Source organism: Candoia aspera, chromosome 3 (assembly GCF_035149785.1).
Source record: "Candoia aspera isolate rCanAsp1 chromosome 3, rCanAsp1.hap2, whole genome shotgun sequence".
Lineage (NCBI taxonomy): Eukaryota > Metazoa > Chordata > Lepidosauria > Squamata > Boidae > Candoia > Candoia aspera.
In genome coordinates this window covers 92,142,890-92,164,470 of record NC_086155.1, presented here as the reverse complement: position 1 = coordinate 92,164,470, position 21,581 = coordinate 92,142,890, and the positions used below count along the sequence as shown (strand labels likewise).

The following is a 21,581-nucleotide window of genomic DNA, read 5'->3' as shown; positions in this document are numbered from 1 at the left end:
GCCAGTAATAAGTAGGTGAGTCTTCTATTCGATCTATGCTTGAATATGCATTGTACCGACCAGGTCAACAAAACTGCTTGTCACATTTCTTAATATTTGAACAGAATCAATTAATTCAAAGGGATAATTTAAAAAAAAATTACGTGGCCTCATTTCATATATTGTAGGCAAAACATCCCATAATTCGGCATCATTTCTTGATGCTGTGTGGTTTTATGAAAGTATCTGAATATGTATTACATCTTGATTCCTCTCACCAATTATTTTAATATGCAGATTACCGTGGTGTTTTTACTGTAGAAAATACCCTTTTTAAAATAGCTACAATAATGAATTTCTCTAGAAGCAATAAAACACATTGGAGTGATAGGTGCAATTATAATCCAGGCATGAAATGGAGTAATTAAAGTACATAATAATTAAATAATATTATACAAAGTTTTCTAATGTGCAATTAAAAAGCTATATTGAGTATCTTCAAGATATCTTTTTTAAAAGACACCTTGACCTCTAACATCCACAGAGTGCTATATTTTTAGTAATCTATATCTTTAAAGGAGTCAGTGTTTATCTTGAAAATATATTGTTGATTTTTAACCAGTGTTTGTAGTTTGTGGTGGTCTGTTGCTCAAGTGTAAATGCTTTATGGTAAGATTTCCATTCGGCTGCATTTAATTAATAGCATTCTTTTTCAAGATCTAAACAAGTATGTACTATATTCCATTTAAGTCTACAGAATCCTGTCATATCAAGAAATAAGAATAGATAGCTGATAATGATCACTGATCTAAATTCATGGCTGTATGACAGTCCAGATGAACTTCTGATCCACTAAGGTATGGCAGTCTAAATGGATCGGAAGGTGGGATGAAGATGATAATAATGATGGTAGTAGAAGTAGCATTATTAATAATACCAATTAATTGCTTATAAAACTTCGCTTACTCTGCAGCTGCAAAAACCAGATAGTTATCAAACATGTGGTGAATTCTCATATAGGACTACTTGAAATTGGATTTCTACATAGACAACTCTTCTGGAAGGGAAATTGCACATTCTGGAAGTTCATCATACATACTTATGTAGAAATAACAGGTAGTCCTGATGAGCTGATAGGGAACAGGAGAAAGAGTTTTCATCTACCCAAAATGGTATGCATATAGAAGAGGACTCAATATCTACTGTACATTTAGGTGATCTCTATACTAGAAATGCATCATATGTGAAGTGGGTCTATTTTATGTTATTCTCCTTTGTATTTGGGTGTTTTTGGCTGCACTGAGATACTGTAACAGCTGAATTAATTGAGAATCTGCCTAATGATGAAAAAAAAGTGACAGGGAAAGGGACTGTTACAAGAAATATTTTTTGGTCATCTTTTTAAATAGTTTTTTTTAGGAGGTGGACTTTATGTTTTACTATTTCTTATTGCCAGAAAGATTTTGCATTCACTGTACTTGCTCAACAGGAAGACAACCCTAAATTTAAGATGATTTTAATCAAAAGAGAAACATAGGGGAAAAGTAAACACACAAAAAAAAATCATAAGGTCTATGTTGTCATCCTACGATTGCCAGCCCCTGCTGAAACCAGTCTTGGATATCTACACCCTCATATAAAATGTGTACATACAATACACTTGTATATGTGTGTATCTGCCAAAAGTCATACTCCCCCACAAGGCAAAATGAATGATCATTAATTAAGAGCATTTGCTTGTAAAATAAGGTACCCAGTTTATAAAATTAATTGATTCCCCCAACTGAATACAGCAACCTTTCTCTCATGCATGTAAATCACACACAAAGAAACAAATTCATGTAATTCTCTACTCAGGAGAAATTAATAATGTGAGGGGTAAGGCTAAGGAGAAGCTGCATAGAGAAGGGAAGAAAAGGAGGGGGGGGGCAGAAAACTGGATGCAGATGAGGCAAGGGGAAGAGATTACTGAAGATAGGAATGTTATTACAAAAGGGGTTAAATTCACCAGGCAAGCAGCCTCACCCCAAGCTATGGCTAATCTTCAAGCTAATCTTTAAAGACATCTATACAATCTGCAGCCATTTTTACCTCTGCCCATTCACTTGGTTTTCAACAGCATCTTCTATTTGTCTCAAGCGAAGGAAGATGATATTATCCCCCAATTACAGGCAATGATTTTTGGGGAACAAGACTTCCTATTGGGAACAAGTCTTCCTATTGAGTAAACATGGGTTTTATTTCAATATAGCCTGACATTACATTTATTTTACATTGATATGAAGCTGTCTGACCTGGTGCATAAAATTTACAAATATTAAATGAGTGTTATTATATATGATTAAATTATGTAACTGTGCTGCAATGTGTGAATCATATAACTATATTTTAATACACAGAATCAAACCCTAAGATTATCAGAGATTCCCAAAATAGCAGGTTTTAATCTATTATTTTGAGCTGGGCTCTGGTGTTCAAAAACCAAAAATGATAGTTTTACTACAGGTAAAGTTTTTTTTAAAAAAATGAAGAAATGTCTACAATATTTAATCATGGCCATTCATAACCACATAAACCTCTTACTTAGTCAAGCTATGGATTCAAATCTAAAATCAAACACATATATAATCACAGATCTTCACTGAAAAAGCTCATTCTGGCTTAGATGGCAAAATTAAAAGAAAAGATGGAAACAGTTTGCTTAACTACTAATGAGTTCCAAATGGCTAAAAACAGGCAGAGAACAAAACGCCAGAATTAGAACGTAACTGACCTATGCATACATTTTCATCGTCCAGCTTTGCAGAAGCATTTCTGTAGTAGCCCAGCCTGCACAACTGACAGTGGTACCCTCTAGTGTTGTGTTTACAGCTCACACAAATGAATGTACTGAGCAGATCGATGTAACTGCACCGGTTGGAGTGGCCGAAGCATTCACAGTCTTGCAAGGAAGAACAAAAATGTATACAAAAGGGTATTCTGTAGTAGAGTCACAGCAATTCACATGCTCTTCTTTTCTCAAAATAAAAAGTTATGACACATGAGCAGGTTATGAATGAACAACAGGACAATACATTCATGAACATTATGGTAGCGTACGTGGACAATGACAGGGGCTATGAAGGTGGCATCTCTCTTCAGGCAGGAGAGAATAATGAGATATCCATATCACAGCACTGAGGGTAGCTTTATATAGCCAATAGCTCTAATGGAGCCAAAGCATTTGTGGTTGTGGACCTTTTACTGGTTTTGTGAATATAGGTTCCAGTAACACAAACTCTGGTAGTTGATACTTCTCTGGGATTTTCTCATGTTACTTTCACATGGCTTTGATAACAACTGCAATGCAACATATTCTGGAAGATGGCAACATGTTCATCTTCAAATGATGGGTATATTTATTGTCCAGCAAAAGCACTGAAGATTTTTAGACTGAACTTTTTGTTAACAGAGACTGCTATGTGGCAATCATCCAGTAACATGTAGTGTAGATTATGGCTCTATACTGAAATGTGTCTGCTTTCGAAGACTGTTTAGAAATGTCAGTTAGTTCAAAATACAGCCACTAGGCTGCCAAGGGAGACCAGGAATTTCATTTTTATTGTCCTTAAATGCTCCTGATTCATTCCTGGGCTCAGTTCAAAAGGGTAGAATTTAGTTTACTAGCTAAGGATGTGGAAAATGTTCCATGGTTGAATGGAACTAAAATAGGCCATTCTGATTTGGGATTGTTTTGGATTACAGCATTCTGTGAGAGAACATTTTACACATCCGAACTATGACTAGCTTAAGACCAAAATATCCAGATTGACTGACTCTGTAGTAATCTGCCTTTGGGGAGACCTCTTAAGAACTCTACACCCTCCCTAGTTCTCTGGAAAGTAAAGGCAAGGGATGGGGAAATGCTTTCAGACTTGCAAGAATCTGTTACTGTAACCTTACAACAAAGGTACAGATAGTCTTCGCTTACTGACTGCCTCATTAGTGACCGTCCAAAGTTACAATGGTATAAAAAAAAAGCTTTGTGACCAATCCTCACATTTACAATCATTGCAGCGTCCCGCGGTCATATGATCACCATTTGGTGCTTCACAACTGGCTTGCAACAAGCACAGTTAATAGAGGACACAGAAGTAAAATTTTGTGTAAGTCACAGTCACGTGATTCTCACTTAACGACCAATGGGAAGTGAGGTCGTAAGCCCATCATGGTCATGTGATTTTCTGCTTAGTGACCATGGAGCTTAGTGACTGAGTTGTGGGTCCCAATTGTGGTTGCTAAGTGAGGACTCATGGTTTTGGTTCCCTATCTGGACTACCTTGAAGGGTTGACCATCACTCTCTCCCAGCCCAACCTAACTCATAGGTTTATTGTGGGGATCAACTGAGAGAAGGGAGTGCTATGCATGCTGCCTTGAGCTCCTAAATGAAAGGCAGGATAAAAACCTAACAAATAAATAATAAATAATTTTTATTTTGTTGATTTGGTTTGAGGGTGCTTTTATTAGTTTTTCCCTTTTTAAAAAAACATTATTTTTAAGGTTATCTATGTTATATAATTTCAGGTTCTACACTAGAATGTTTAAAGTGAAAAAATACATGTGATCAAGGTGATAAGACTACTTTTATTTCCACCTTCATGTCCAATGCCCCTCATCACTTGTTTATCCTGGCTGTTCTTACTAAAATTCCCATAATGAATCAGAACGAACGGGATTAAAGTTACATCCACCGAAAAAGTAGGAAGTGGTTGTTTAATGTCCATGCAAAATTTGTTACTGAAGCTGTGAAACCTGTCCAATAATATCACGCACAATTTTTTCTTCGATATTCCAAATAAAAATCCAATAAATAAACTAATTCATTGGGGCACAACACATTACACTACACAATGCATTAAATATATAGCATGTTGTTTCTTAGAAATCAGAGTAAGTTATGTGGAGGCCAGATGAGACTTGGGCTGTATATAAATTTAATAAATAAATAAATACGAATTGAGAACACTGCACAGTTAAGAAAAACCTCAGTTGATGCCAACAGAGATTTTAAAAACAAAAGGTACCTTTCCCCAATACCTGTGGCTGTGAAATTTGTAAAACAGGGGGATGGAAAGAAATAATGATGTTTTCTCTGCATGTGGTGGCTTTGATACTCTTTGGGCCATATAATATAAAAATCCATGCTACTGTAGTAGAAAGAGGGAAGAGCCTTGAAAGACAGGAAGGAGAGCTGCTACCAAGACAATGGTCAGATAAAAGAAACCTGAGTCCAAAGCAGAAATGTAGATGAAAATGTCTCAGACAAGATCTTCCTTAGTTCTCATGAAGATAACGGGAAAGAGGGGAAAGTGCGTTCATACTTGCACGATTCGGTTACAATATATTTATAATAAAAGTAGTATTAGCACACATGACTTTGGTTTCCTAGCCTGGTCTACCTTGAAGGGCTGACAACCACATATTTCATACTTTGTATAGCTGTCTTTGATATCAAAGAGAACACAAGATACTCAGAAAGCAGACTGCCAGCAAACTTTCAAAACAATGGTCATCACTTTTTGCCAACAGAAAAGTGCAGTCAGATGCTTATCTATGAGTTATTTATGAAAAAAAAATAATAAAGGCCGGATAAAAATTAAGTAAGTAAGTAAGTAAATAATTTCATAGAAGACTAAGGAAAAGTAGCTTGATCACAGATGCCCAGGAAATTCATAATTCAAAATCACTTCCCAGTGATTTGGGATATGGGACCTATTTCTCACACTATTTCAAGAACGTCTGGCTCAAAAGAAGTCACATAGGTTTGGAAAGATTACTCAGTTGGAAACGCACAGTCCAAAAATGGTGTAAACTACAAGGAGACACCTCTTGTACTTGGTAATTCTAGCTTTATTCTCTCTGACCATCCAGATATTGCTGAACTATATGTCTTAAGAGATAATCAGAATTATTGACTTACATTTAAATAATTAGATGAGACCTATGCTTTTGCCATACATCCATATCTGTAATTCATCAGTGAAGAATGCAATGTTCACATATTTCATTTATCATGCATATATATTTCATATTTATTACATGCAATAGGTGTCACAGATCACATATGTGGTAGTGCAAATTTATCAACTTGTTCATCACCTGCTTAGCAGGTACCTCCCTTAATGCCTTGAAAATGGTCCATTCATAATTGCTACTCAGTAACAAGCAAGTTGGGATATCTGGAAGAGTAGAGAAAACAAGGAATCCAAGGCCATCCTTATGTATGATATTAGCCTGGAGCTCCCTAGTTTTCACCAATTATTTAATGTCTTAATTGAAGCATTCTAAGTAAGAGTCCTACTTTTCTTTCTACTTTACAGCAATGGATTTGATCAGTTGTATCACTTTTCTAATGATAACGGAGCCCCACTTAACTGTTTATCAAATGGCAGCTGATTTCTCCTGGCTCTGAACTAATGCAAATAAGGCAGGGGCAGACTGAAGAGTTCTCAGTGACAGACCACTTCTTTACCTTCACAAATGTAAGAGAGGGGGTCAACATCATCTCGGTTTAAAACAGAGACCATCAAATACAAAGCCCCATTGAGTGCCATGGCCTTTGAATTTGCAAAGCTTATCAGCAAATTATAATGCTGTGTACGATTGACTTGTGAAGTACAAAGCCAAGAACAATATAGATATGAATGACAGCAGTGCTCAGGTGATGCTGTTCCCATTTCAGACTGGTGGCGTTTTCTCTCTCTCTCACTTTTAAGACAGTACCACCAATGGGTTTTGCCATGTTCTTTTCATTTGACCACCCAGCTTGTCTTTTCATAGCTTAGCAAAATTATGAACAGAATCATTGATTGGTATCCCACTATCTTGAGACTAGAAACTTTGGGTTAATTTTTCACTGAGACTGTGTCACATAGAAAAAGGGGTGTGTTCAAGTTCCAACTGCCTTCCACAACGGCAGTTATTCAGCTAGAGAGAGCTGTAGCAGAGTAGAGATGGACAATGTAGGAACTTGGCGGCTCCAGGCTGCTCTGCTTCACTATACTGCCAAGGCACTGGCACCTACGGTGGTTTCTCTGTCATCCTGTCAGCTCTTCATCACCTTCCTCTGAGCAAATTCTGAGCAAAGTATGGGTGACAATAGAATACAATTGCACTTGCCACTATGTAGAACATTTTATCTTATCTTATATATTTATCTTATCTTATCTATTTATCTTATCTATTTATTTATCTAATTTATCCCCGCCCATCTCCTCCCGTCAGGGGACTCTGGGCAGTTTACCGCAATCGTTTAAAGCCATAACCATAAATACAGAGAGTAAAATACAATAATAAATAATATAAATAGAGGTAAAAATAATACTTATGAGTGTCTAATGGCTTCAGGAGTCAAAACTTGGTCCAAATCATTTTTTGGGAGAGGGAGGATGTGGGAATCATTGTAATATTTTGCAAATGTGAGAAAGGTAAATGTGTAGTATGACAATAAACTGGTATGTTGTGTACAAACAGTGTTCAGTCCTTACTCAGATGTAAGAAATCTCTTATAAGGACCATTGATATTCATATACTAGGGATATGCCAAGCCTTGGCATTTGTTTGCATTGTTACTTCTATCCTGCATAACATTACTGGAATGATTGCCCACAAAACTCTTCAAACAGTTAAAAGCCAGCTGTCAGCATCTTCCTCCTCAGCAATCAGTTCCAAGCACAGTTGACAGATCCATACTTTCCATTAGATTTGGTTTGCTGCTAGTTCTCTTTGACCTCTGTATGGTCAAAGTTGACAACCACAGAGGACATACTATCTGTGGTTGTCAACTGCTAGTGGCTATCTGTACAGTCAACCACTTGTTGACTGTTCTTCTGGATAAGTTCTCTGGATTGGAGATACAGAATTGCAATGGTCCACTTGATTTCAGAATATTATTGTTCTTCTCAATGCAATATTTACATAAAATTGCTAGGAGAAATAATCAGGAAATGTGGACTGAGGGTAGACCAATAATTGGTAGCAGAGGATACAGTCATATGTTTTCAACTTTGCTGACAGCCTTTCTACCTAAAACCCTAAACAGCCTGAAGCAAAATTACCTGGAGAATGATCTCCTCTCTTACATGTCTACCTGAAAGTTTCCTCTAAGGTTCTCTTTCATGTGCCCTGCCAAAGGCAATGGGTCAGGGGCTTCTGACAGTAAATAAATGTTACACATATTGCTGTAAATAAATATTGCACAGATTTAAAAGGAATGTCATAAGTTCTGAACTCATCCTGGTGGTATGTTTCCAACTTACAAGTTAGTTTTATCTGTGCATGAAATTATGCTCACCATTTGAGAATGTTGTGGTGAAATCTAGGCACGTAATAATACCACACAGCACATTCTACTGACAGTATTTTATTGGACAGCACTGTAAGTATTTATGATTAAATGGAAATAGGAATATTCCGATTTAGGAAAATAGAGCATGATAGACACATGCACAGAATGGAGCACAAGCCAATTACTGTATATGCTTCTGATCTGCATGAATGGACAGTGATTTCAGGCCATTCCAGTAGAAGAGTAGCTGAATAAGAAAGAGCAACTTTATTTGGTTTTACTATAATAGTAAACTGGTTCTTGCAGAGCTTCTAAAGAGCAACTAAAGATATATATCAGGACATTTATCACCTCTCCCTATGCCCACAATGGCCACAGACCCTCCAAATTGAATAATACATTCACATAAGATTTTGGCATTCTTGAAGAAAGTCTCACAATGACTTGGGATGAAATCACTGTAATTTCATAAGATTTCAGGTGTCTTGGGTGGGGGAATCATGTGAGGTTGCAACTTCCTGTTGTGTATGCTTCTACTGGACCTCTTAGGAAGGGAAGGCACTTCTATGAGATTCCACTTCTTTCTTTCTTTGCACAGCTCATAGTGGAACTATCATGCTGTTTTGAAATAGGGGAAAGTAGAGTTGACACTGATTAATGGCAGGATACAATTGTTAATGCCCATGAGCAGAATAATGGGAAGGTCTGGTTTTCCTAATCATTTGGAACAGACTTTGAGGTGGAGTGAAGGCTGCAGAGAGGATTGCCCCACCGTGAAACTAGAACTCCTCTTGAGTAATAGTGGATTCCACTTCAAATGGAAAACTTATGTAGATGATTATAGTATCTCTTCTAGTTTGCATCCTAGATATAGAAATGAGGGTATGTAGCTACTAAGATAAACAGGATGCATTATACGTGTATGTATAAAACAGCACAATCTGTTGAAGGATACCTAACTATACATTTTATATGTTCCTTTTTGCACCATTATATGTGAAAGAAACAAATTACATGCTGGCCCCTTTCTGAGAACTGAGAATTTTTTTTTTTTACTTAATCCTGAGAGAATCATTGAAGGTGCCTAACTGAATAAAAGTGGCTCTCGTTCCCATCAGGTATCATACATAGAAACCATCAGCCTAATATAGCCATGTTCATTTTTGGAACATTTTTCTGTCTGAGGCCCCAAAGAAAATATAGTCAAGCAGATGCTATTTCTATTTCTTTCCTTATTACAATTTTGTAATGGGATAGATTCTATCATCTCCATTAAAAGGATAAATAACTTGTCCAGAACAGAATACATCAGAACTTTTAATCCCAAACTAAATATTGGAAGAGCATCTCATTCTAATTTCTCTCATACCCACAGATTCTGCATTTTCTTACAAAGTAACTACATTCTGTGATTCAGGAATGATTCACATTAAACCCACACTAAATCCTGTTGACCAAATTCTAAAGCCATATTGCAAATCATTTCCATTGATTTGCCAACTAACAACAATCTGTTCCATAATTTTAAATCAGGAGGTAATTAAAATATATTCTTTAAAAGAAAATGAGGTACTAAATTTGACCATATTGCTTTAAGCGTCTCTTAACTAACAAAACAGAGCCATTATTAAAAGCAACCATCAGTTTGAATGACACCATTGCAGGTATAAGAATAACATGAATAATAAATAAGTTGGGCAGGAAAATGGTAGATGCAGAGAAAATATAATTGTAACTAAATCATTGAAATATTACTGAGCATAATCCAGCCATTTATACCCCTTGGTTTTTTTTTTATCTATCTGTCTGTTCAGTATTCAGGCAAAAAAACAGTTGGTTTGTCTTCTTTTTAATTGGATGAATGAATGTAAACACACACACACACACACACACACACAGACATCTATATATATAACAAAGCCATCTCTCTGCTAAGATGGCTAGTAAAAAATAATTCTTTAGATTAAGATGTAACAATATAGGATTTTTCAGCTATAGAAACAGAAATCCATGACACCCCTGAATTATGGCTGCATTAGCTAAGGATCCTATCAGTTCACTGAGCAACTCTTGCACCACTCAGCCCTACACAAGAATTTCTCACATGATCTCCTGAAATAGAAGAAAATATTTAATACCATCTCCTAAAGTATTTATACCAAAGTATGTTGTCTTCAAGCACTTTGGTGCTGAGAATCCGAGCAGGATCTGAACGTACAATCCTAGCAGAGGTATTAATAATGCACTGCTTATTCAAGGAGAATTAGCAACACTGATTTCTGAGGATGGATGGATGGATGGATAGGGAAAATACGCCAACTGGCAGAGTTTTTCTCCATTGATTTCCTCATGATTTCTTCATTTAGATTTCATTGGGAAAAAAAATCTTTGCCATTTTCTCTCGGAGTGTCAGCACTTTGTCCTTTAAGAAGGAGAGCAATTGCTGGATTTGTTCCATTTAGCTCCACAAGTAATGCCAGAAAATGCAGGTTAATATGAGAAAATATATACTATAGTAGAACTTTCCATGCAGGGTTTTCCTTAATTATCTCTATCCATCCTCCCTCCCTCCCTATATCTGCCAGGGAAGATTGCCATCTCAAATAGTAAAGGCAAATAGAAAAAGTTATAAAATACTTCAGGATATATAGTGCCCTAATACAAAGTTTGAAGAGTAGAATTGATAATCTGTGTTTTAAAAAAAAGCTACATCTACTGTATGCTTTTTTTCTATGCGATTTGGTCAAACATACCTTCTTTTCTGGAAGTATTTTTTTCTCATATATAAGTGCTTTTTCTGTCAATTTTTGCACAGAGGGCAGTGGGTGATAAAGGATTTCATTCCCTGCTAGCTGTCTGAACTGTTGTGGATCAAGCCATGTCACTCTTGTGGGAATGCATGGCAGTTGTGTTTCACATTCCCAACTATGCTGCAATTAAGAAGAAGTATCTTTACTCCACTGTCTTGCTAGCATACCCACCATTTGCTTCCTTTCCCTGTACATTACAAACTGAGAAACAAATCTGATTTTCATTATCAACTTAGAAATTTTGCATTAGATGTAATTTGCTGCAGCTCTGTAACAGCCATTCTGGCTCATTATCTATCCCCAGGGTAAACCTAAGGTCAATTTTTTTCTTAATCAATCTGAAAGCATCTCTGCAGCTCTCATGCCATAACTAATGATTTATTGCCAACAATAGCATAGTTTAAATAAAATTGCAATCTTTCACTGATGTGCTTATGAATATAAAATATTGAGGTGAAAAATAGCAAAATAACAGAAATGCTTCCAGTCTATGAATGGCAGATGCTCATTTGGGGCAGGCTGTCTGGGAGCTGTCAAGGCAACTGTGCTTTGCTTTCAAAATGTCAATATGATTCCATTATTTTGATAAAACATTGAAATCAAATCAGTACATGAAATATCCAAAAAGCACATGATCCATCAAGAAGTTCCAAGGTACTGTTAGTGGCCTCAAAAAAGAAAACAAAAGTGTTGCTCAGAACATCTGAGAAGTATCAGCAGAGAATCCAGTTTGAGACATTTGTCAAGGAGCAAGCTGCACATATATAATAACCTGTTTATTTCATTGGATGTGTTATAGGAGACCCTTCTTACACATTGTAACTCATTTGTGCAAATAGCAAATAGGCAAAGTATATTGGGTATAATTTCCAGTATAATGCTAAGACCCAAAGTGGCTCTTTTTCTAGCCTCCTGTTTTCCTCTCTTTTTCTTTGACTTTCCTTCCTTCCTTTCTTTTTCCATCTTCATCTAGGTTTCTAGAAAGAAGACAGATGACTTTTGCCAGAGATCTGAAATGAAATTAAGTCAAGACCTACCTAAGGCCCTGGAGCTGCAAGTTCTCCACAGCCTGTTCAAAATTATATATGGAATCAGTATCTTGTGATGCACTTAATTGTACTTTTCTGGAAAATAATTCTTCATTTACTGTATGAGATTAACAGATAAAGAAATTAAAGAAAACATGTGCTTTTTTTAAAGGAAAATCAGTGTCAAGCTCTGTGACAAGCCGGTTGCAAAATAAAACTCCTTGTTGCATCATGCATTGGCAGCTTTGCTGTAAGAACTGCAGCGAGCGCACTGCGAAACAAAAGGATGCTGCAACCAAGCTGAATATCACCACCAGTATGTTTTTCTTTTTCAAACACTGTATCAATAGCATTTGACACTGCAGAAGATACATATGCTGCTTTATTTTAAAGTAGATTCAGCTCAAGAATTCCTTCCTTCATTGCTCACTGCATGGTTCCTATTCTTAGTAACAGTGTGTTAATATGCATACTTTAACTAGTATATATTGCTGTTCTTCCATATTTATAGAATGCAATGTTTGTCACAATACAGGAAATGCTAGTAAACCACTATATGAATGCAAGAATTTCTGCCTCCTTTGGGGATTGCAACTTGGAGTGAAAAAACAGCAAGCACGGCTAAATTTGGAATAACTGAAAGCAGGTATTTGGAGGGTTATGCCCTAAAGCAAATCATGTTTTGACTGATTTTTATAGGAAGATTAATTTGATAAACCCAGTATTTGGGTCTTTTGTGTTTATACTGAGAAGAATATATACATCAGAGTGCATTTTCATGGCAAGTGCAGTTTTAATCCACATTAAAAAAATAGATACATAGATAGATAGATATAGATTACTATTTTCTTATATGGAGAAAATAGTGGAGAAAATTCACACACACAAACACATATCTATATCTATATCTACCTATATCTCTATGTAGCCTTCAACTGATTCTGAGGCTTTTGATTTGCTTTGGGACCTCAGTGTGAAACATGATACTTTCAATGGTGACTACAAAAAAGTTTTGTGTTGTTGCTAATAAAAAGAGAACATTTTCAAGAATGGCTTATAAAAGGATGATATGCATCACATTTTAACCCTGATAAAAGAATTCATTGAGAAAAGAAGCTAATAGAGCCATCACAAAATTCCATCTTTACTGATGTTTAACTCATTTCAGGCATTTAGCTGAGTGCATGGTGGCCTTCAAACTGGCTAGAGAATAGGGTGAATATGTTAGCTCCCCCTTTTTCCTTTCAGTGTCTGCAAACTCAGTGTCTGCAAAAGACTTTTGCAGAAAGTCAGAGTTTCCTGACTTTCATGCCTTCAGCCAAAGATTTGAAGGAGAGTTGAGCTCACATTGGCAGGAAATTGGGTATAATTCTCTGTGTGAATTGGAACCCTGCCCTAGTAGATTGGAAGAAGCATTGTACATAAACACAAATATGAACATAACAGTTCTCCAGAAGTCTAGTAGGCTTTGTTGAGATAGGAGACAACTGGTTTATATCTGAGACCATGAGCAGTCCAGTTTTCTACCAGTATTAAGTCATCCATCCAAATGACTAAAGAACATGCTGGTTCTCTCCCTTTCTTTATATAGTTACATGAAGAAAATTTTCAGAGTTTGCAGACACACAGTATCTTATTTTCCCTGAGTTCTAAATCACTGTCATGTATCCTCTTGGTTGTAGGTGTTATCTTCTTACTACATTTTTGTTCTTTAACATTAAATGAAATTCCATTTTCCCTGATATATCTCTACTTATTTGACTTGGGGCTACCACTAAACCCTTTCTGGTTTAGAAATTCTTTCCTCCCCCCCCAATGTTTCTTTATGTTTCTGATGTAACATGTTTAAGTGGAAGGTAGGAAGGTATAAGACAGTACGGTCACTTGGTCAACACTTAAGACAAAGAATCACACTGATTGTTATTAAATACTTTAAAATGGTTTATAAATAGCTCCACTTGATTCTACGTGTATCTATACCCGGTCAATGTTTGCCTTCTCTGGCACTAAAAATATTCCAAACCCTGTCTTCCTGACACATGAAGGGTTTCTTTGGCTAGGATTCTAAGCCTTCCTTGGAACTGTCTTTCCACTTATCCCTTCCAAATCCCTCTTCTCCCAGTTCTCTTCTTCTGGAATATAAACCAGGAAGAATCATCTCAATTGATGCCAGCATTCAATGGATAACAACAGGCTATCAAAGCTGAGTTTAAGAGTTTTAAATACCTCCTTTCTGTTTGAGAAGAGGGGGGCAGAAAAGAAAGGTCTGAGTTCTATATGGGACTGACTTTCAAGACCATTTGCAAGCAGCAGCTGGCCCAGAATGCAAGGTTGTGGTAAGTTTGGAGTGTTTCATAATACATTTAGTACCCCTGCTTTACCAGTTGCACTGGGTCCCAGTAGGATTCACCAAGTGGCTCCCAGTAGGCTTCACCAAGCCCATTCTGGTTCAGCAGTAAATCAAAATATGAAGATGGTTTGCTCAGATAATAAAACGTCCTGATTTTGAAATATCAGAATTGGAATGAAACTGACCTATGCACACATTTTGTTCACTATCCCATTTTGCAGAAGTATTTCTGTATTAGTCTAACCAGCACAGCTTCCAATTCTATCACCTAGTGTTTAGGATTGATACATATGTCTATACTGCACAGAATACCATGCCTGTATCAGGAGATGCTAAAACATTCATTGTTGTACACAAAAAGACAAAAATGTATATAGAGAGTTTTTGTAGCAGTCATAAGGATTCACAAGTTTCCCTATTTTAAAAAGCGAACTATGAATAAAGTAATAATGAACAGCAGCAAAATATCTTAATGCTAAGGTGGAGTGCAAGACCAATTCAATTAGGTGGCCAATGTAGCCCAAGCGCATCATTCCCTCTTAGAAAACTTATTCAGCACTGTCAAGCTTGACAACGCTGGTCCCATCTTTGTTTAGATGCCGGGTGGTCAGCAAGAATGCTCTGCATTGCATACCATCAGTATGGTGCCTCTGCTACCCTCACAATTTGCTTGTGACTTTTGTTGTTGTTTTCCAATGCTCGGATTTTCCTGCTTGATTATAAATAAGGCATTTAAAAATCATGCTGCTTTCTCACTAACTACTACTGTGTTGAATTACCTGCATAAGCATTCACAGAGAATGCAATCCATTTCCAGGAGCAACAGGTCTGTTGAATTATCATTCTGCAATCTAACCTGGACAATAGGTTTATTAGTTGCTTAGCTGAGGCCTGAGCTCTTTTGCTATCCAAAAAAAACAAACAAAAAACCCAACATCTTAATTATATATTTATTTATCAAATTTTATCACCGCCCATCTCCCTCCCAAGGAGGGACTCTGGGCGGTTTACAATATTGCTCAAGAGCTATAGCATTTTCAAGTAATAGTTTAAGATCCTTTATAATCATTTATGATATAACAACATGTATTTTTTGAATGCTTCTTATTTCTCTCATTATCACCAATGGCCAACTGTTCATAAATTGCACAATAAATAATGCAATCTAGAATTCAGTGCTAATCTTGCTGTGTAGCTGTAGAATTAAGATTTGTTACTGAAGAGCCAGAGTGGAGATAAATAATTTCAGTGATTTGCAGTAGATTCAAAAAGATGTCTGACTTTTAATTATTTAAGTACCACAGGAATAAAAATACTCTGAAATGATGAAAGCTTATGGTAACTGGGAATAAATTTTTGTGGGGTCCAGTAACATTAATGCAAATTTGTTCTGCACCAGTCTTTGGTTGGTAGATTTTGTGGTTCTGGCAAAAACAAAGTAGATCATGGTAACATGGAAGCAAAGTAGACTGAGTCTAATTCATTCTGTATGGTAGTGCAGTTCTTCAAGGAGCATGCAAAGAAATTATAAAATATAATACAGAACCCATGATTAAGACAATTCTAGTTGTTAGTAATTTATGTATCTAGGACAGTCTCAATTTCTTCCCTATCATCAAGGACTAAAGCAGCAGTTTTTCCAATCTAGCTCTCCAACAAATTGCTAATACATTTTGTTTAGCTTAGAAGCTATTTCCTGGATCCTCTTATGCTCATTTCCTCCTCCATCTGTATTCATTAGAGTTTAAAAGGAACATCCTGTGTATAATGATGGCAAGCTGTAGACCAATACCGTTTGTTTTAAGGAAGAAACAAAATAATTCCATGTGAAGTACTTAACAGACTTGCACCTGACTGAATGCATTTTCTGTGTGAAAGCTCTGTAGAAACCAACTTTAAAATGATGGCTTTTTTTTGCTATTTTATTATTCTCCCTCCCCAGCCTCTCTTTTAAACCCACATTATTTTTTCCCCCTGAAATAATCATCACACCAGTCTGCCACTAAATTCTTTATGTGTGAATGTTGTTGGAATTCAGATGTGGAACAGATGCACTAGGGATTCCAGAGAGAAAGATTACTGTCAGTACTAGTGGAATGTAACGCTTTCAGCATGGAAGCACGCACACACACACATATACACAGGAAGTAACCTACAACGTGACCTAACCTTGCGGGGAAAAATAAAGATTTGGAAGAAAGAGAAAAACCCAGATTTCTGAAAATGCTGCATTGTTCAAATAAATTTCCTGAGAATATGGTTGTGCTATAACTACCAGAGGTTGGTCTCACTGCAATCTCAGCTCTGAATATCAACTAAAATAACATTCATTTCAATTAAGCAAACAAAGCAGAAGAGAGAGACATTAAAATGATCTGATGGAGACAAAGGGAATCTCTGGCACTCAAGAAGTCTCAAAACTTATTTATCATGGAAACCCTGATATCTATACAATTCCGCTCTTCTCAAGGGACCCATATTCAATTTAAGCTATGAAAGTGCTTGTAACTTTGATGAGGAAGATCTGTACATATTATATAAAGCCTTTTCATTTTTAAGCTTCATTTTTATGATGATGATAATAATAATAATAATAATAATAATAATTCTCGGTAGGCTGTTTTGGACAGTATACTTTCTTCTTAATTGCAAGAGAGGATTTTTTTCTGGGTCCCTGATTCTATGAAAAGCAGTTAATGTCATAAAAGACCAGTAGGAATTTTACAGACTCCTACCTTGATTTGGGTTAGAAACCCCAAGGGAAGATATATTCGGCCATATCTTATCATACTTTGGAGGAGCTGCATATATTGAGGGGAAAAATTAGGATTTGTTATTTACAATATGCAATAGATTTTTTAAAATTTAGTTTTGTATCTAAACACATGGGTATGGAGAACAACACAGAGCACAAACATCTATCACTGGACTTTGTCAATGAAACATTAGGACAATACATCACTGCCACATTGAACAAACAGAAGCAATTGATGATTCCCAAAACATTGAATATACATTTAAAGATTTTGTGTATTCATATGATAATGTCTTATCTTCTATAATTTAACAGTAACCATTTAATGTAGTGGATATTGATTATCTGGATCTCTCTAAATTAGTGGTTTCTATAGAGCAGGGCAGATCGCCCACTTCTTCAGTAGCATAATGGTCAAGGATGGTAATTGGGTGTTTCAGCTGTTGTTTGACTATTGGTTTAGGATTTTTTTCCTCTGGGGAACTTCCTGGTTCTAGGCATCAAATGGCACTATTGTAATGCAACCTTGTTCTTCAGATGTCCAGGAATTGCACACTAAGATTCCTAATTAGCACGGGCAACTAAATCAAGCAGGCAAAGACCCCAGTCTAAATCTAAAAAGAAAAAGAATGATTTGGGCCAATGTTGATAGCATTGTTACTGTATTTATGTACCAAACAACAATAACAAAATTGAAATAATTACAGTTGAACTCTTAGAATACATTACATTTTGTAACCCTTTGCTGGGGATGCCACCTGACCCCTTCTTTCCATCCCTTATTAAAATGCAAAATGGCATTTTAACCACACATTCCTTGGACACTGTACTCTGGTTTATAGGAAGTCGATTTCCAATTTCTTTTTTTCATTTGACTGCATCTTACATATCTGGGGGATTTTCTTGAACTATAGGATGATTCACACATACATGTGTATCACGCTGTTGATTGACAATTCATTAGCAACTTGTTTTTGACTCCTACTGACCACATAGATTTTCTCCATGATGATCTATCCCTAATCTGGTCTTTCACACTGTACCTCTACAGTAAGTAATGTGCACTTAAAATTAGCAGTGGAATGAGTGAACCATGGATGAGCTGTGATATGAAAGTTCTTTCTGTTGCATTATATTTTTGATGGCCAATTTATGCATTGATGTTACATCTGAAGGCAATGAAACCAGTAGAGAAAAAAATTAATTACTATCTGATTACATACACTCCTATGGTTTCTACAACCATGCTATTCCTGTGCATGAGCTTGTTTATTGTGATGAAAAACCCATAGTATCTATAATTCTATTTAAAGCAGTAACTCTGAATGTAAGACTGTTCCTTTCACAGAAGCCAAAGGATTATACAGAATCATATAGCTGGAATGACTCACTTAAGTCATTGAGTCATTTGTCTGGTATGTTTTTAAGTGTTAACATGCTTAAAGAAAAAGGAATAAGTGTGCTGAGTTAGCAAACCATTTATTTTCTAGAAACAAATTCTCTGCTTCTCTTATGAAAAATTAAATACTAAAAATATACATAAGTAGCTAAAGTGGTTATTTTTGTTCCATGCGTGTGTGTGTGTATGTAATACTTATGTAGAAATCAGCTAATGTCACATGGTGAAAACTGTTTTGCAATTTCTAAAAAGCTATGTGTGTTTGTGCATGCATTATATAATAATTCTGATTACAATGGAATCAAATTTGATTCTGTTGTGCTAAAGGGTATTCTAATCGACTCTCCCATTATATGTGTCTCATATACAGAGCAAAAACATGGAAAAGATGCTTTCATATTAAATAACTATAAACCATTTCTTTTTCCTAAATTGGATTGCATGTTTATAACACTTGTCTATAACAGAAAAATACTTTATACTTCTTGTGATGCTGAAATTGCTTGAATCCTCATTTAACATGCTTTTTCTAATCTCATGCACTGTTCCGCACCTAAAGCATTATGACCTCGTTTAACTGAATGACATGAAACCTCAATTAATTACATATTTTTTCTGCTGTGTAAATGAGCAGTTTGGTTTCATATTTTTGTTGTTGTTGCTAAGCTGTCACTCATTTTATTCTACTCATTCAAAGCAACAAACTAAGGTTTTCTTTATCTCTTCCACATTCTGTTAAATAGGCTTAATAATTTAAAGTCTAGCAAAAACAGCCAAAGTCTGCTCAGTTTTTTTTTCTTTTTTTAAAGTTGTTCATTATATAATCTGTTGCTAAATTGGGCACAATTGCTTGCAGGTGTGACTATGCAAACTCCCATCTCTCCAAACATCACATCCCCAGGGAAGAAATTCTTTCAGTTCTAGTTTTTCCCTTGTTATACTGCTTGCTACTAATAGTTCTGTAATGTGGCTAGAACATGCCCAGGTTCCTGGCCTTGCTAAATAATGACCCAGAGAATGACATGCAATGGAAGACTAGTTTCTGGTTAGCACTAGGGCTTGTGTGGACATCATACTGTTCACCAGAGTTCTCGCCTTTTTTCATAACTAGACAGATAGATAGATAGATAGATAGATAGATAGATAGATAGATAGATAGATAGATAGATAGACAGACAGACAGACAGACAGACAGACAGACAGACAGACAGACAGAGATAGATAGATAGATAGATGCCTTTTTTTTTGAACTGGCCTGTGCTTTTCTGGGAGGATATAATTACTCAATAAATTAATAACGATCCATCTGTCCAAGACCAGGAGAAAGGGCATTGAAGTTCCCTCCATACCAAGGCCAATGCTAATGTTTGTTTCTAATCCAGATTCAGTCTGGACGAGAGAATCAGCAACTTTCCCTCTTTGCGTGCATTTTTAAAAAAAAATCTGCATGTAGTTTCTAACAAACAATTTAGCTACTTGTGTTTATAGATGTCCCAGGAGCAATGAAGAATATTTTGTAAACTGCCCAGAGTCCCTCTGGGGGAAGGAGATGGGCGGTGACAAATTTGATACACCTGCTCTTTGTAGCCTGGGGCTGAAACCTTTAAGTGGATTAACCTGAGGATTAATTTTTAACAAATCACCAACCCAGTGTTTCATGAGGTTCCTTTATATCATGAAATCCAAAATATCTAAATGGGTCTTATTTTTAGAAGTTATTCTGTTTGCATTAATGTAATAGGAAACTAAAAAGAAATGCTAAAGCAGTCATTTAATTCTAACAATATGGTAGCTTTCATCCCTATTTGGAACTCCTTTCACTGCCTCAGAAAGGATGTAAACCTAAGACTGGGAAACAGACTGTCACCTGGCTCTGTCCTGGCACGATCCATGGGCTTCAAAAGGACCATCTCCATCAAGCCAATCCTTAAAATAGCAGCAGCAGATGCAGAATAGAGGTTAAGTGCTGACTTGGTTCCTATCTAAAAGGACCACCATAACAACTAGGATGTCCCCTGGAGAACATCAGCCATCTGAAATGAAAGCTAAGTTGGAGATGAGCTCTAGAGCAGTTGCTCATTGTCCTAGATTGCCTCCAATACAATGCTCAACATCTGACAGTACCTGGCAAGCATGGAAAGTGGAGGTGGGTTCTATTCTGAACGGATATGAACCCCTGGATGAAGAGGTGATGGGAGAATAGGGAGAGTAGGAGATCATAGTAGGCAGGCAGAAGAGGCAAAGGTAGGTGGAGGGCATGAGGATAACACTGTATGCATGTGATAGGACTGGTAAGTAGCAGCAGTGGGATAGAAGGAAGATATAGGAAGACGTAAAAATCTACTGTGCATCTGAGGAGGAAACAGAGGCAGGAAAAGGTGTTAGGGGAAGCCCCTGATAGCAACATGGCCTGAGGGACTCCTTAGAAGCTAGTATGCTCTCTATTTAATAGTATGCACCACAACTGTGGTTATATCTGATGGACAAAAAGGATAAATGCAAAATCTTACACCTTATTTAGCCATTTTCAATACTGCAACTCAATCCTATGCATGTTTTGTTCAGAAATAATGCCTACTGGGTTCAGCATGAATTGCTGTTTAACAGAACAGTTCTGTACCTGTTTACCTGAGTGAAAGTCATATTGGTATGTATAATTCATTAACTATGACATTTGCATTGTCTAATAATCTCCTAACTTTACTCAAATATCTATCTCATTGAATCCATACCATTATTGGCTGGATGTTCTATGAACATTGCCCAGTCTCTGCCCATTTGTCATTTTATTCTATGCCCAAATGGTGGGATAAAAACTTCTGAGTCACCCAAAGACTTTTTTGGAGGTCTTTAAGTACCTGGAAAGGATGAGTCATTCTCAACAGGCTTCAGTCAGAATCCTTTAATAGCTGGGGTATATAATAGACACTCAT

General features: G+C 36.4%; 1 protein-coding gene across 4 annotated transcripts in view; it reads right to left on the bottom strand.

The window, feature by feature from the left end:
- NTNG1 (netrin G1) overlaps nucleotides 1-21,581 on the bottom strand; it is a 234,523-nt gene that overhangs the window by 36,207 nt on the left and 176,735 nt on the right. The window contains exons 5-7 of one of the 4 annotated variants that reach the window (XM_063298351.1): nucleotides 17,230-17,295; nucleotides 12,721-12,780; nucleotides 2,753-2,920 (exon numbers count right to left, since the gene is read on the bottom strand). The exons of 1 other annotated variant lie outside the window; for it this stretch is intronic. In XM_063298351.1, the coding sequence (XP_063154421.1) occupies nucleotides 2,753-2,920; nucleotides 12,721-12,780; nucleotides 17,230-17,295 (294 nt within the window). Of the gene's footprint in view, nucleotides 1-2,752; nucleotides 2,921-12,720; nucleotides 12,781-17,229; nucleotides 17,296-20,170; nucleotides 20,185-21,581 lie in introns of all 4 variants that reach the window. 2 more of the 4 variants (XM_063298352.1, XM_063298354.1) reach the window with 2 other exon arrangements.